At 43.5% G+C, this 15,488-nt stretch overlaps 1 protein-coding gene across 3 annotated transcripts; it reads left to right on the top strand.

Moving 5' to 3' along the window:
* The first annotated feature begins 4,696 nt into the window (after nt 1-4,696).
* On the top strand, nt 4,697-15,386 carry LOC143013495 (dysbindin-like). 3 transcript variants are annotated; one of them, XM_076167146.1, is made up of 5 exons: nt 4,697-4,811; nt 5,861-5,988; nt 12,941-13,090; nt 13,176-13,325; nt 13,584-13,816. In XM_076167146.1, exons 1-5 carry the CDS (start codon nt 4,783-4,785, stop codon nt 13,679-13,681), a joined length of 555 nt encoding a protein of 184 aa, XP_076023261.1. In that variant the 5' UTR covers nt 4,697-4,782; the 3' UTR covers nt 13,682-13,816. The 3 variants fall into 3 exon arrangements, with proteins under 3 accessions (XP_076023261.1, XP_076023258.1, XP_076023260.1); XM_076167143.1 differs by having other exon boundaries at nt 4,699-4,811; nt 13,634-15,386; XM_076167145.1 differs by having other exon boundaries at nt 4,724-4,811; nt 5,837-5,988; nt 13,634-15,386.
* Nucleotides 15,387-15,488: the final 102 nt, after the last annotated feature.

Genomic DNA, 15,488 nt, shown 5'->3' with positions numbered 1-15,488 from the left:
GTGTGTTAGATACTGCACAGACATACCAAGTGCATGGGACTGTCCCAGACTGGCTGTAAATGAGTGTATATTCGCCGCAAGTTGGAGTTATGAAACTGCATCTACAGCTCACTTTGAACATCTCCATGCCACAGATTAAGCTTAAAGGTCAACAAAACAAGCTGTGGAATTAACCCCAGACAGAATATCAAATATCTCCAGGCTCAGCTTGCAAAATATGACACAGAACGGGCGGGGCGTGGGGGGGGTGGGGGGGTGGGGGGTGGATCAGTTCTAGAGCAACGAGCAGAGCACAAATACGCATTTCCTACAAAATAACAGCAATAAGCAAAAAGCAAGGATCCAGTGTTTTCTTGTTGTTGTAAATTCCTAGAATCCGTCTGATCTGTAAGTTCTGTGGTTGAGAGTTTAGAATGCGTCGATTCTAAAATGCTGTATCTGGACCGATTTTTATCATCTGAACTTTCGGATCAAAGCTGTAACCAACAGCAAGACGCTTTCACACTCGGCCGACATTTGCCAGAAGGCCAAATGGAGTTTCGCTATGACTGGGGGCAGCTCAGCGAGGCGGAGACAAACACAACTGCACACACAAGTGAACCTAAACCGTGTGGAGCCATGTCACCGAATAATCACCGCTGGTTGTGATACGTGAAGATGCGTGCATACTTAAAAGTTCCCTAAGCTGAAGGAGCCATTATCTGCAGCGGCTCTGTGTACTCAGGCTGCCCCGTAACGCCACTGTAATGCTCATTCACATGCAAGGTGGGCTCCCCCCTCTCTCTCGCTCTCTCTCTCTTTCACTCTCTCTCTCTCCTTCATCTCTCTCTTTCTCTCCCTCCTACCTTCGCTCATCTATAATTGATTGCTCCCACTGTACCAACTTCATTTGCTGGCGGTGAATAATGAATGAGACACGGAGTGGAGGCGCTTTTTCCTCTCCACTGGTTTTGATACCCGTTTAGCCGCTGTACAGTGTATCGCTGCTATCTGTGACCGGGCCCGGGGTTCCCCTTGTGTGTGCCACCGTTTGGCGAAACACCGCTAAGAAAGCGTTTCCCGCCTGGGGGAGAAAAGACGGAAAATGGAATTCATTGATTCCTTTAAAAAGCATGATTGGAGCTCAAGCAACAAGCGTGTGATAAAGCAACAAGAGTGCTATTGTGGCGCTCTATATGTGTGATGCAGTGAAACCTGTATGGAAATTAACCGTTTGTGTCTCGTGACTTCTGCTGACTGCATGAGCCCCTTTCAATAAGTATGTGTGAGAGTGTGTGTGTGTGTGGGTGAGCATCTTCACACCATGATACATGCACACATGAGTGCACATGCATACCTTCAACACGTACACACAGGCATAATTATGCAGATCTATACGCGTGGTCTCCCTGCTGCGGTGGGATGTGCTTCTTTGAGGTCCGTGCGATGTGATGCACATTCCACTTACCAACTTCTGCACAGCTCAATGGACTTTCAAGCTGTGTCCAACACGCACGAACGCTCAACTCACACTTAACCATGTTTATTAATAGAGTGTTTCAGTTCCACAATGTTGGAGAGAAATGCAAGCGAAGCAATCTGGAACCGAGGGGGCAGGATGACGTTACTGATTTGGGGGTAAAGTTACATAAACCAGAGACTTCAAGCGGTTAGGCAAAACTTCCTGGAAGAGCAAAGTTGTCGCTCCCTGTACTTCACTGCTTCAGACTGTCTGGCTCAAGCTGGCACATAATACTCTCATTCATGAAAGACATTTCTGACACCAGACAAGCAGATAAAAAAGGATGGTATGCTGTAGTTACAGTTGCTGTTGGAGAAAGTTGTAACAAACTCGGCGTGGGTAGCAGAAGACAAGGATACGGCAGCTGTTCCAACGTCGCTCCAGCCCCATGGAATGAATAAAGATGATGATGATGATTATGTAAATGATGGGAATGAACTAATGAGGGTGGAAGACAAGAGGGAGGAGGACGGGGATGACAAGAAGTTTGAGAATGGGAATGAAGTTGAACTTGTTGAAGATGGTGATTATGGTGATGGCGATGATTAAGAAGGAGAACAGGAAGCAGCTGCATCCCTCATGAAAAGCATCAGCATCCTTTCTATCCCCTTTAAACCTTCTCTGTCCCTGAATCTGTGTCTGAACCTTATACACTGTGTTTCAATCTGCAGAGGCAGAAACAGGACGGCATCGCAACGGCACGGGGAGGAAGGGTTACACGGAAAAAGACTTAGAACGCACGAGAGAGCGTATGCATGAGAAGGAGAGATGTACTGTATGGAATTGGAGGGAGATGGTGAGAGAGACGATGATGAGCCTGAGAGTGTGTCAGAGATAGAAGGAGAGCAAGCGGGAGGAGGGTGGGAGAGAGTAAACAGCAGAAGGTTCACTGGGTTCAGTTTGCAGCGGAGGAGCTGAAAGATGGTCGTCAGAACTCTAAGCCCATGGGGCTGGATAGTGGTGCGTGACTCACATACTCATGCATGCATTCACATGCGCGCACACATACTGCATATATGTACACATGCACACACTTACATGCGCACAAATAAATGGTCGATTCGATTAAAAACAAGGCCAAACACAATTGCGTCTCCAAACATGAACCATTACACACTAAACTCCCATGGGAGACAATCTGAGACATAAATAATGGAGCTATTTGAACAGGCTGACACATTGTTTACCATATTCATATTCTACCTAATTTCTTGCAAATACATATATCCAGTTTCATTTGCATTCATTATGTTGTTGTCTTTACCTCCATAAACCACTGATGTCTCCTTGCTGTACTGTGGTTGTTCTGCTCACCAAAGCAATCAAGTATCAAAGTATGACACATATGACACAATTACACAGCGAGTCAACAAAATAAAGTAGGCCCTTCATATTCACAGGTCGCTCAAACCTAGGTAACTATGTGGTTTAGGTTTTATCTGGCGATGACTAACATCTGTAGAAAAATACAAAGCTCAGTGTATATATCGGAGGCAAGTCACAGCCTGCCGAGTCAAACCGATACCGTCAGTCAGCCTGTGTACAAGCCTGTTCTCTCCACATGAGTCACTAGATCTCATTTATACACTGAAAAAACACCTCACACACTTGAAAAACTGACATAACAAACAATGGTGTAAGCCCTAAACTTGTCCACAAAGGAGCCGAGACACAAACGCCGTATGAGACTTATAGCGGCATATTGAGTCGCGAGTGCGTTCACAGAGTTTGACTGGAACAACGTGAACACGAGTCCTTCCCCGCTGACAAGGACAATCAAAGAGCACCACAAGCTTTCCCGAGATGAATTCAAACGTTGAATTACTTTCAAAAATGTAGCTTCACAGAGCTCCCTTTCACACTGAAGACTGTGCATCTCATAATTGACGCAAGCACAATCCAATTTGTAGCCGCACAATGGCTAATTAACACCTTGGCGAAAGCTGCGTGCTCGTCTCTCTGAGAACAAAAGCATTGCTACTGTTGTCTTCCATTCCTGCTCCTTTTAGAAAACAGCACCGCGGATAGTCTCAGAGGCAGAAGTTGGAAAGCTTGCAGGCAGGTGTGCACATTCATGCATGTGGTACGTAGATGTCTGTTGCCATGGTGACCCCCCACATCCCCATACCGCACAAAGTGATATTTTTAATAAAGTTTGAGGGCATGACTTTCCTGTCTGGTACAGCTGTAAGGAGGTGAAGTGAAGGTGCAAACTGTAATTTCTTTTTTTTCTATATTCACGACTGTCTGAAGGTATGCAGGGTGACGTTCACACAGGAAAATCCAGCAGTTTCTCTCAGAAGGTGAGACTGTTCAATCAAAGCAACGTGAAGGCAACCTTGGTAACCATGTATAATTCTTATGAGTGTGTTATGAGTGATATGAGTGTGCGTCTGTAGCTATTTTTAATTCATGCATGTGCCTATTCATGTGTGTGTGAATGCAGATACATGCACACATATGAATGCTTGGTGCATGTGTGTACATTTACATTCACAGTACCACTTCCAAGCCACATCAGTCACCATGCTGCAGAAAATCGAGACAACACAGTTTCAAAGAGGAAACCAGCAGTGATAGAGCTGAAACAGCAACAGGCACAACATGGCATGCCAAAAGACACACACACACACACACACACACACACACACACACACACACACACACACACACACACACACACACACACACACACACACACACACACACACAGAGATAGGAAATTCCCTTTTTTTTCACTAAATGAATGAAACCCGCAAGTAGCTGACACCTGAAATACTATGACTACTTTCATTTTGTAAAAGGAGCATGTTCATTTAGTTTTGGTCAGGAGAGCAATCTTACAAGTTTTAAGAAAATCATGACCTATAAGGCGAGTATTGTATAACCTTATAACAGAGTACATTGAATACATTCAGTTTGTTATGTAATAGGAAAAGGCTTGGATCTACTGCCGAAGCACAAATACACCACTTCATTTTCAATTGGTGACATTCAAATTGTTGTACAGTGGAAGAATCATTGAGCTTGCAAGTTTAAATCCACACAGCACGGCGCTCCCCCAGTATGATCTAAACGTGTAGTTTGCACCTTTCACCAGCAGATGTCACTATTAACCCACAAATGAGGTTGCTTGGGCAGGAAATCTCTCTGTGATGTGACGTACAGCGGATGAGCAATTTCCTTGAGCAGATTCTACATAAGGACAATTGACATCTCTCACTTCCTGGAGACATTTCACTAGCAGAGTGAGCAAGTAGATGTAACCATCAACCTTGTAGATGAACCTAAGATGGAACGGAATTTATGGGTAGGATTATTTACAGCGTCACCTAGCTCTTAAGTCACCACAGCATCAGCATGGAATGACAGCAGGCTATGAATCACATCTTATTATACTTTTCTACCTCCTTCGGTAGCCTGCACGAGTTTCTCCATAGCATTAGCGGTGAGATAAGAGCAGCCTCCTCCAGCTGAAGTGTGATGTAATTGCCTGTTAGAGGCCTCTGATTAGGGAAGGGGGAGTCAGGACCTGCAAGGATCCATGATGCTAAGTGCCTATTAACCCCCCACATGTGTGATGGTTGCAGTGTGCGCGTGCTTGCATGTGTGTAGCTACATTTGTATGTCACGGTGTGTTTTTATGTATGTGTGTGTGTTTGGGCATGCATAATTACATACTGGTGTATGTACGTAAATGTATGCAAAAGATTAGAATTAGGTAGGTCATATTATCATTACAGACAGACAGACAGACAGACAGACAGACAGATAGATAGATAGATAGATAGATGACAACATTACATGACACACACACATCTATTATTTACAAAACGTGGGAATGAAGGTTGTGCAGCCACATGGAAGGAGTCAGATTATGAAATTGGTCAAGCAAACGGCAACATTTCCCTCATCAGCACACTGCTTGTGCTTTAACAGTTCCTTTCCCTCAACAACAAAGTCAGAGGGGAGGGATTTAAACTGAGAACGTTCCTGCATGTTATGTAAAAAGACTTTACTCCTCCTGATCCTGTTGACCCCCTCGCTGTCACCAGTTGGTACAGGCCACAATGCCGTAGCCCACTATCACTCTCTCCCCCCTCTCCCCCCGCCCCGTCACAAAGCTGCACTGCTCCCTACAACCCCACCGAGCCAGAGTAAAGAGGTAGTGTGTGTGTGTGTGTGTGAGACAGCTGAGATGAAAGTGGGAAGCAGAGACAGGACAAGCCTAAAAGGAATAGCAAAGCCAATCAGTGAGGGTGAGGGAGACAAAGATAGTGTGAACGTGCTATCTGTAATATCCTTGGTGTTTAAGTAGAGACATGCCATGACTAGATGACCTGCGACTTCACACACCAGCGTCCTGCCCTGGAGCTTTGACAGGAGGGTGAGAGACGAATCCACACACACTCCGAGGCAACAACAGTCTACCGTCATTGATTGGACCATGTCGTCTGGGTCAACCAACCACAACAAGCGTCTGGCATGTAAGTAACACACAGTGTGTGATGTGATGTTCTGATTTATTTCTCTGAGCTGAGATAAATGATGATTGGTAACATCATGTAAAATAAATATAATAGAGTTGAGGTTGCTGTACCTTTAATGCTCGACGTGCTCCGCTGGGCAGATGTGAACTCACTTCATCACTGTAACAACTTTCAATAGAACATTTCTTTATGTACTGGGCAACCAAAGTTATAGGAACTATGTAAGATCTGCATAATGTTGTCATCTATCACAAGTGATTTTGTGCTCAATATACTGTAGGAGTTACATAATTCTGTCTAGACTATTGTTACTTTAAAAAAGATGAACACTAAGACCAACACAAACATATACACAATATCTTCAATCTCTGCCCCCATGCTTGATGTAAACATCACCACCAACCACTCTGAGAAGCCTTTTTTACCATCACAACCAAGCAAACGATCCAAAGTAACCTCTCATGAACTAAAATAGCCTGCATGCAGATGTGTGACTAATTACTGTGGCGCCATAACAACTACTTCTCACTGCTGTCTGACTGAGCTGCTGGAGAGGAGAGGAGAGGAGAGGTCTTTACATAGACACTAGACAGACACGCTAACTGGTACCTGCCTCCCAGAGAAACACAGCCTGGGCTCCATAACTAAACTCAACAACCCACACGCTGAGTTTGACTCTGAGCTTTGCTCTTTTGGATTTTGGAATTAAGCGTGGCAACAAAACAAGCCATAACACTCAGGAGGGTGTTTATTTTTCATGTATTATGTAAATCCCTGTGTCATGTATTTCTGTTTCTTATGCTGAAAAAGTACAGCACTATCTGCAACTTAGTTACTTAAACGCCTACTGGGTTGATTTACCTCAACAGGCAGTGAAATATGTAAGACTGGAGGTCATCTATGCATTTAACCCAGACTGTCAGTGCCTTAATGACTTTTGGGGGTTGGAACAGGAATGGTGTGGGAATACACAATCAGATCAGATGCCTAAAGTGTGTGTGTATTAGACTAAGGGTTCACAAGAATCCAAAGGACCTGAAGATGACAAAGGAACTCGAGACTTTAACTGTAAGAAAAGTGCGTGGCGATTGTTTTGTTAGTATATGTACATTTACATCATGTGGTCAGATGATTTCATTTGTCTTGGGGTGTGGGTGTGAGTGTGAGTGTGATGCATTATGGTGCTTTGGGTGCTGAAGGCTATAAGATCATAACTGTCCAGTGTGGTTGTATTTTATATTGCGATAATAGTGTGTGTGTGTGTGTGTGTGTGTGTGTGTGTGTGTGTGTGTGTGTGTGTGTGTGTGTGTGTGTGTGTGTGTGTGTTTGTGAATTTATGTGTGTGGGTGTTAAAGGGTGGAACGGGAAAAGGGAAAGCACAGGGGTAGGTGGTGGTGATGGTGGTGGGGTGATGTTGGGGGGTGTGGGTTGAGTGGTGGGGTGGTAGGGTGCGGGGTAGGTGGCTGCTGTGGTGCAGTGATCTCACTCATAAATGATTTATGCTTGATGGGCTGCTGTGGCTGCCCGGCCGGCAGAGGAGGGGAGAGGAGGGGAGAGGAGAGGAGAGGAGAGGAGAGGAGAGGAGAGGAGAGGAGAGGAGAGGAGGCTCTGTAAATAATGGCAGCAATATCAACAATAAAAAATGATGCAGCTGCAGGTTTCTGAGTGCTGGGTGACACCATTTTCACCCAGAGGAATTAGGGGGTGAAGGAGAGGAGGGGCGGGTTTACAGATAGATGAGCTGTCATGGATGAGTGGCCTTGCAGTGCTGCTGCTCTCTCTCTCTCTCTCTCTCTCTCTCTCTCTCTCTCTCTCTCTCTCTCTCTCTCTCTCTCTCTCTCTCTCTCTCTCTCTCTCTCTCTCTCTCTCTCTCTCTCTCCTTCACACATAAACACAGACTCTCTCCCGCATACTCTGAACACAACCAGACGATCACGGGATTTCTTTCCACTTGCCACAAGGGGATTGAACACGACACCATGTGACTCTGTTTCAATAAGAGCATTTGTTCGCTGATCCCAGTGCGGTTCCCAGGACTCCTGATGAATGACTGCGCCATTAAAAGGACACAGCAGGGCTAATGGAGCATGTACTGAGAAATGAATGTTCTTATCATTGGAAATGCCGCCGCTGCTGACAGCATGAAACTGGGAAAAGATGCTGATAAGGTACCCAGAAAGAAGAAGATGGGGAGAAACCAATGCAAGGAGCAAGCTGAGGCAAAATACAGCAGGAGTAGAGAGATGAGATTTATCATACATGAACAGGCTGGGGAGTGCACAGACACAGGGAGCATGAGGAGATCAGGCAGAAAATGGTAGAAGCGGCCAAGGAAGGGTAAAGAACAGGATCAAATAATAATGTGACTATTTGTTTTAGTTTACACCACACACACACACACAGACACACACACACACACACACACACACACACACACACACACACACACACACACTCCCAGGCTTACACACACAAGTAGACGTACTGTACTGCCGCTGAGCAGATCAGAAAGAGTAAGGATGAAGAAAATATGGCGTACACTTGAGATATTGCAAAGAAAAAACTGGCAGACAAACTAATAACAATCGTCTACATGAGAATGAACTGAGACAAGCCGACCTAGTTGACACGTTGGCTCAAATCACTGACACCGAGAATTTCAGCACGGCAGGCTCAGGTTGCGTAACGCTGCCATCATCTCGTCCCTTCAACTCGCTCACATTCACTGTACACTGCACAGCAAAGCTATCCAGTCGTGCTGCATTGTAGGAGTCTGCCAGTTAAAGGATTGTAAGCAGGGTTATGTAAGAGTAAGCTTTAGCAATTATGGCTGACTGTGAGCGACGTGTCAGAGGGCAGCGAGTCTGATCAAGCTGGAGTAAATACAGCTTCCCAGACAGAGAGAGGAGATACACACACGTACAGGAAGGAACCTCTGTGGTCAAGGGGGTGGCACATTCATTATGACTTTGGCTCAATTCAGACACTTCACCCTTCAGAGTCTGGAAAGATGCACTGAAACAATTGAACAAAGCTGTGCAGTCAGGAAGACCTTAACCTGCTAAATTGTTTGCCCACATCTGTTACATAAACTCAACAAAAGCGTTTTCCACTTGATTTTCCACTAGAACGCTGGGTCGCCCCTGAATTGGGCTGCAGAGTTTGATTTCCTGGAGGCAGTGAACACATCATTTTACTAATCTTAATTAAATCCTACATCAAATACATCCTTTAAGATAGGCAGCATATCTTATCTCTTTCTAAACCATCTTAATTGGAAAGAAAATTCTCAGCTGATGTAATTTATTTGCCAGTGTGCACCTTTATGTATAAACAAAACATTGAAAGTTTTAATCTCTAAGAACAGATAAGAGGGATTAAACTACTGCCACCATGATGATGAAAATGTAACCTGAAAAGCCAACGCTCTCCTCTCCTCACCTCTCTCCTCCTCTCCTCTTTTATCTGCTTTGTTTCTTTAAAATCCCAAGGCCAACGCTTCCTTAACAAAGCCGCGGTCCGCCATCACAGCTGTTCCCTGTTCCTCGACCCACCTAAATCCTCTTTGTGTGACCTGTATTCTCCATTCTGTGTACAAACTAGTCTAGGTAGTTATTCCACCCGTTGTGTCTTTGATTGCGGGTTTCTTTACCTTGTCAGTCGTCTTTAGAATGCTGGTTTGTCCAAGTTCGAGTTCTGTAAAAGTCAAAGGGTGCAAATAACTTTTGAGTTTCAACTTTTGGTGAAAAATGCTTTGCATAAAGCAGCCACATAAGGACCGTTGGTGGTTAATAACCCCTGTCGAGAGAAAGGGATTCCCCCATGGAGGCAATGAACACCATCTGGGTCTCATATAGAGTGAGATAGTAATGTAACCTCAGCTATATTTTGCATGAAGACCTCCTACAAGTCTTCCACGGCAGGATGTTAAAACACTCAGAGGTTATCTGGATGAGTCAGCTTTGTACATGCAGGCTGTTCTCCTACGCAGAAGCAGACAGATGGAGACATGCAGCTGAGCCCGTGCGTGGGCCGGCCGTGTCCACTGGCCCTCTTAACTTCAGTTGTGAAATTTGATTTTTTTAGAAGGAAGGCATTCAGAAACCCACAACCAGAGAGATACTCAAGGGAGAGAGGGAGACGGAGTCCATAAGGCCGAGAGGCAAAGCCGAGTCGGTTCATTTATCATTGTCAGAACTCTCGCTACTGCTGTAATGCTCTGTAACTTCTGTAGTAACTTCTGTAGTGGCCGTAGTAGCTTTCCATGAACATCTGTGTACCAGTGGGTTTGCCATAATAGTTGGAGCAGGAGAGTAAAGGGTGTTCTCCTAAATCCATCTTAAATATGATCAACTGCCTTGATTTGCACATCGTATGCAGGTCTGTGTGCCATGCAGATACGGTGCACACGTGTCTCTCGTTTCTGCCGCCGAACGCGCAGATGGGATTGGGGGAAGTGGATTTATGCAGCGTTGTGTATAGATTTATAGGGACTAGTGAGCTTGCGGAGGTGGTGTTGAATTTACATTTAATCCACTTTATGCGGCTCTATTTCTAGGGTGTAGATAGTATTGGGACATAATGCTGAATGAAATGTATATCCCTGGGGATCAATAAAGCATGTCTCATTCTGATTCAGATCTGTAGGAGCTCTGTAGGTGGTGAAACAGAAACGGTGGTGATACGGCCCATGATCGCTGCCATCCTGTAGATCGGCCCCTAAAATAAACTATATGTTCAATATGTCCTGTAGCGAGAAACAGGAACATTGTTAGAGCTGCGGCCCGGTATCATGGAGCAGGTTCACAGGATTATGCATCATCAGCTTTCCTGTTAGGAGCTATCAAATTCATAAAACTACACAAAATGATGGCTATTTGTACTACTACAAGTATTACTACCAATAGTAATACTAACACTATTGCCCTGCAGACTGCCTGAATCCCAGAATGCCAGCAGGCCTGTGGTAAAGAGACTGACAGATTACATGCTGAGCCTCAAGAGACTGAAGCCCAAACTGTCTGCTGTGGAGGGCTGGATGACACTGATGTGCTCAAAATAGAGGCAAGACAGTGTGCACAGTGCTTAAAGATATATGGAAATGTAACACCAATCCTTTTACGGTGCATGCAGCCTGTTAAATTGTTAATTTTAATCAATTGTTGAGTCTTGTTAGTTCCACATGGTGCTTTATGCCCTGTACATCCTCTTCTACTTTTGCTTTGTTAAAATGTTTGCGTTTGCATTCTCACACACGCAAGCATGTATACACAAGCACACGTACAACAACGTGAAAAATAGTGGCGACATCATGGGTCACAGTGTCAGTTCATGTAAGGCCTGTGGGAGAGCACATGATGACATGATGTGGCTCACACTGTGTGTGTGCGTGTGTGCGTGTGCGTATGTTGGAAAAGTTACACAACCACAGCTGATCGACTTCAACAGAGGTGGTGGATTTGAGGACAGATTTATGATTTATGATTTATGCTTACATGGTTTCCTTTTATATTTGCCTGTTACTTTTATAGAGTGTGTAAACATGAGAGGCAGGTGTTTCTACAGCTCAGAGATGACATGGGAGTGAGCAGCATGTCAGCAGATTATAGACACACACAAACAAATGTCTAAAGCCAAGCCCAAGCAAAAATCACAGACGCACTTTGAAAACACACCTGTCTACTCACCTACATATGCAAACACACATGCAAACACACAACACTAACTAAAATCACACTGTTGAATGTGTTGAGTTTGACAACATGTTTCTGAAGAAAAGAGAGGACCATTCCATTTTTGTTTGGATCAGGTTTCGGTTTTTAGAATGAGACAAATCAATTCAGAGACTTGTTTCATAAATTCATGCATAATGAATAATAATATAAGATTATGCATGAATTTACGTTTTTGAATACTTGGTCAAAATAATGTTGATTGGAACTTTGGCAACTAGAGGTCAGAATAGTACCCTGAGATCACAAGGTTTGTAGCAAAACTATTAGAACATCAGGTCTTCTTTAAGGAGAAAGTCACCATAATAATTCATTAACCATAAATACTGTAATTTATTTTTGTTTAATTTTATTTTGTATTCAAAATAAATTTGTTGTTCTAAAAAGTTTATTCAAGACATATACATGCAAAGACCACTTTCTTTATACATCTTTTACAAACATGAATTTGGTCTTCTATCTGTACTAAGCTGGGCCTTGCAAAAAAGAAAGAGAAAGAAGAAAGAATTAATGGTAAATATGATCAGATAGACATCGTCAACACATAACATGTTAATTTAGTCCAAGGGCAAGACAGACACAAACTGATTGCATTAACAATGTCAATCTTCAAATTAAAAAAATCTGACTTTAGAGCTTTCAAAAATAAACTAAATAATATTTAATAGAATATGAAGAAACCAAAAAATAGATTATAGAATACTAGATGTTCCTGTAGCTTTATGGAGAAGGTGGCCATGACACCTGGCCAAGTGATCCTGCCTTACAAGAAACTCATATCGGACAAAAGCTGGTGGATCTGAATAATCCTCTGCATCTGTTCTCCTTGGCAAAAGTTGCAATTCAGTTGCAATGGGGAAGGTCTGGTCCTGTTTTACAAGTTGTCACTTGACTCGAAGATCAAAGTGCATACAGTATGGTAGAACTAACAAACAGCTACAATGAGACTGCAAAACACCTCACTTGTTTGAACAGTGTGATAGTTCTATTCAGTGAGGCTGTGGTTGGCAGCAAAGTATCCCCGCCTTCTATACCCACGCTTGATTAGCCAATCAAGATTTGGGAAGGAATGTTGTGAAACCAAAAATGTATTGCACAAAAATGGCCTGTGATGGAAAAATAACCATACCTTTACAAATAAGAATATAAGAATGAGAATAATACAACTACTTAAAAATAGATTGTATGATTTTGATGTGTCTTGTTTTGTTGGCCAGTGGAAACGGACAACTCTCAGAGGATGTTGGACAATGATGCGGCCCAGCAGCTGAAGCTGAGGGAGCGACAGCGCTTCTTCGAGGAGGTCATCCAGCACGACGTGGACAACTACCTGCCATCTACACATCTGCAAATTGACTGCAGGAAACGTGAGTTACCCTAAAATGAAAATGATCACCTCTGCTCTTTGTAAGACATTAGACATTAATAAGCTGTACTTAATCACCACTGTAGCCCCCATGGGTAGCATCTCATCTATGGAGGTGAACGTGGACATGCTGGAGCAGATGGACCTCATGGACATCTCTGATCACGAGGCCCTTGACGTGTTCCTCAACTCTGGATCAGGAGATGACGCAGGGGCCTTTGCTTCCCCTTTACCAGGTGCTTACTGATCCACCACCACTTTTTAAAATACCATTCCACAACAACACCCAGTTGCAATGTGTCTTAAAGTGTACCATCAACCCAGAATATCAGATAATTTACAACTGATATGCTGTAGATACACAAAAAGATTTCAGCCGATTTAGTTTATAGAAGTTGTGTTTGAGTTGATGCGAGAAAGGGATCTGCTATAAGCTTATGTTACACAATTTTAGCTGCCAATAATAAATCCCCAAATTGCTTGACTACATCCAGTGAACCAAAGCTTACTGACGGATCAGGAATGTGTTTACTCCTCACCACAGAGGGAGAGGATGAGTATGAAGATGAGGAAGATGAGGATGCAGAAGTAGTCTATCGGGAGCGCATACCACTAAAACAGCAAAGTGAAGTGCATTGTGGGTCAAAGTCTCGCATGTCCTCTACTTCATCTGGCTCCACTGACACCAGCGGGGGTGGGGTGGACACACCTGTGGTCCAATCAGATGATGAAGAAGTCCACGCTGACACAGTGCTGCTGACCTCAGTCCCTCAAACCAGAGATGAAGAGACAGAGGAGGAGGAAGAGGAGGAAAGATGCCTTAAGGCTTCATCTTAATAAAGACTAATAAAGAAATTTGCTCCTTGTACAAATGTGTAAAGAGGGTCAAAAAATATCCGAGATCCCTTTCTCTGGCTGTCTGTCAATCTTTGTGTCTGTATGTCTGTCGCTCTTCCTCTCTCCATGGAGGAAACCCTGGCATGGCTGATCTGGCTGTAATTGCATTGTCTTTCGATTATTAACCAAACCGCTATTAACACAACTTTCCCCTTGTCATGTTTATAACTCTTTAATATATTAAGTTGTTTGTGAAAACGCTTGAAAATGGGTCTCTCGAGTTCATTTTACATCAAAAGGAACTAGGTTTAAAATCCATTAGGAGCACCACTCACATGCGCTAACATGAGCTTGCTGAGTCTTAAGCCGTTACTGCCAGGGGGAGAAACTTCACCTCCACTGAGCATTAAGTGCGTGTTCAGTCAAGTCCACATTATTCCTATAGCCCAATCATATACAATGACGCCAACTACAATGTATCGAAGCCATGTAGAATGTAGAGAATGTAGGGGGGTTAAAGAACGATACAGAGTGAAATTAGGTGATGTGCTCTATCCTCTCACTACACTACACGCTATCACTGACCAAGAGTGGACTACGTCTGTCCAAGCCCTGAACTTAACCTAGGTTGCCTAATCACTCTCCTGCAAGAAGAAGCCTGTGCTTCCTGTTCATTGGTGTGTTCAAGGTTGTATCAAACTGCGTTAAGCTGTATTGGTGCATGTACATTTTTCTCTGCCGTGGCAGTTGGACCCACAGTCTGACACGGTTATATGCACATTTGCATTATTTTGAGCTTTTCAGAGGGAAACATATGGTGTAAGCAAAATTCAACAACAGCTATGCACCAACTCTTACCATCCCATAGTTTCACACAATCCACTATAAGTAAGACAGGGTTTGTAAATGTGTGTGTGTTACTTTACATGCTACCACAACATCTGGCATCTCTAGCCTATGCAGATGAAACCTGCACTTACTACCAATTACAAACTTGTAGTTTCTATCCCCATGACTGGTGTTATACAATGTTAACGTTTATGTGAGTGGTTTATAGTGTGTTTGCATGTGTGTGTGTGGGTGGGTGTTCAGTGTGTTTGTGTGAGAGTATGAAAAATACATTGTCAGAGGATAATCAATCATTGGTGATGGTAAAATAATGTTATGGTGGAAGACTCCAAGAGTATGTTGCTCCCATTTGAACATCCTGCTGTGATTTACTGTAAATAAATCAGAGGTTAAATCTCTTCTTCTCTTCTATCTATCTTCTTGCCTGTGTTGACAATCCTTCACTCGCTGGCTTTGGCCTCTCTATCGGTTGTGTTGGTCTAACGAATTTGAAGATGTTTATTCAGCCTCATATTTGGCTTATCTGTATCTGTCAGCAGTACTTTGAGATGCAGTGACTGGAATAGAAAAACCTGTTGATTAAGATGACATTGCCATACACTTAAATTTTGGTCATGATCCACATTTCTGTCTATGCCTATTGTTCATCCTATTGTGAAAGGAACCTTTTGCTCTTATCTTGTTTTATTATGTATTATCCTCAGGATTGTGTT

Source organism: Genypterus blacodes, unplaced genomic scaffold (assembly GCF_046128005.1).
Source record: "Genypterus blacodes isolate CSIRO-AG114 ecotype Tasmania unplaced genomic scaffold, CSIRO-AGI_Gbla_v1 ptg000156l_1, whole genome shotgun sequence".
In the NCBI taxonomy this organism is placed as follows: domain Eukaryota; kingdom Metazoa; phylum Chordata; class Actinopteri; order Ophidiiformes; family Ophidiidae; genus Genypterus; species Genypterus blacodes.
The sequence above is the reverse complement of the archived record's forward strand: the minus strand, read 5'-3'. Positions and strand labels throughout refer to the sequence as shown.

Coding starts and splice junctions, on each gene's coding strand:
- LOC143013495 (XM_076167143.1), top strand. CDS start 4,783: ATGAACCTAAGATGGAACGGAATTTATGG. Junction 4,812..5,860: donor AGATGGAACGGAATTTATGG/GTAGGATTATTT, acceptor TTCACACACCAG/CGTCCTGCCCTGGAGCTTTG. Junction 5,989..12,940: donor CCACAACAAGCGTCTGGCAT/GTAAGTAACACA, acceptor TTTGTTGGCCAG/TGGAAACGGACAACTCTCAG.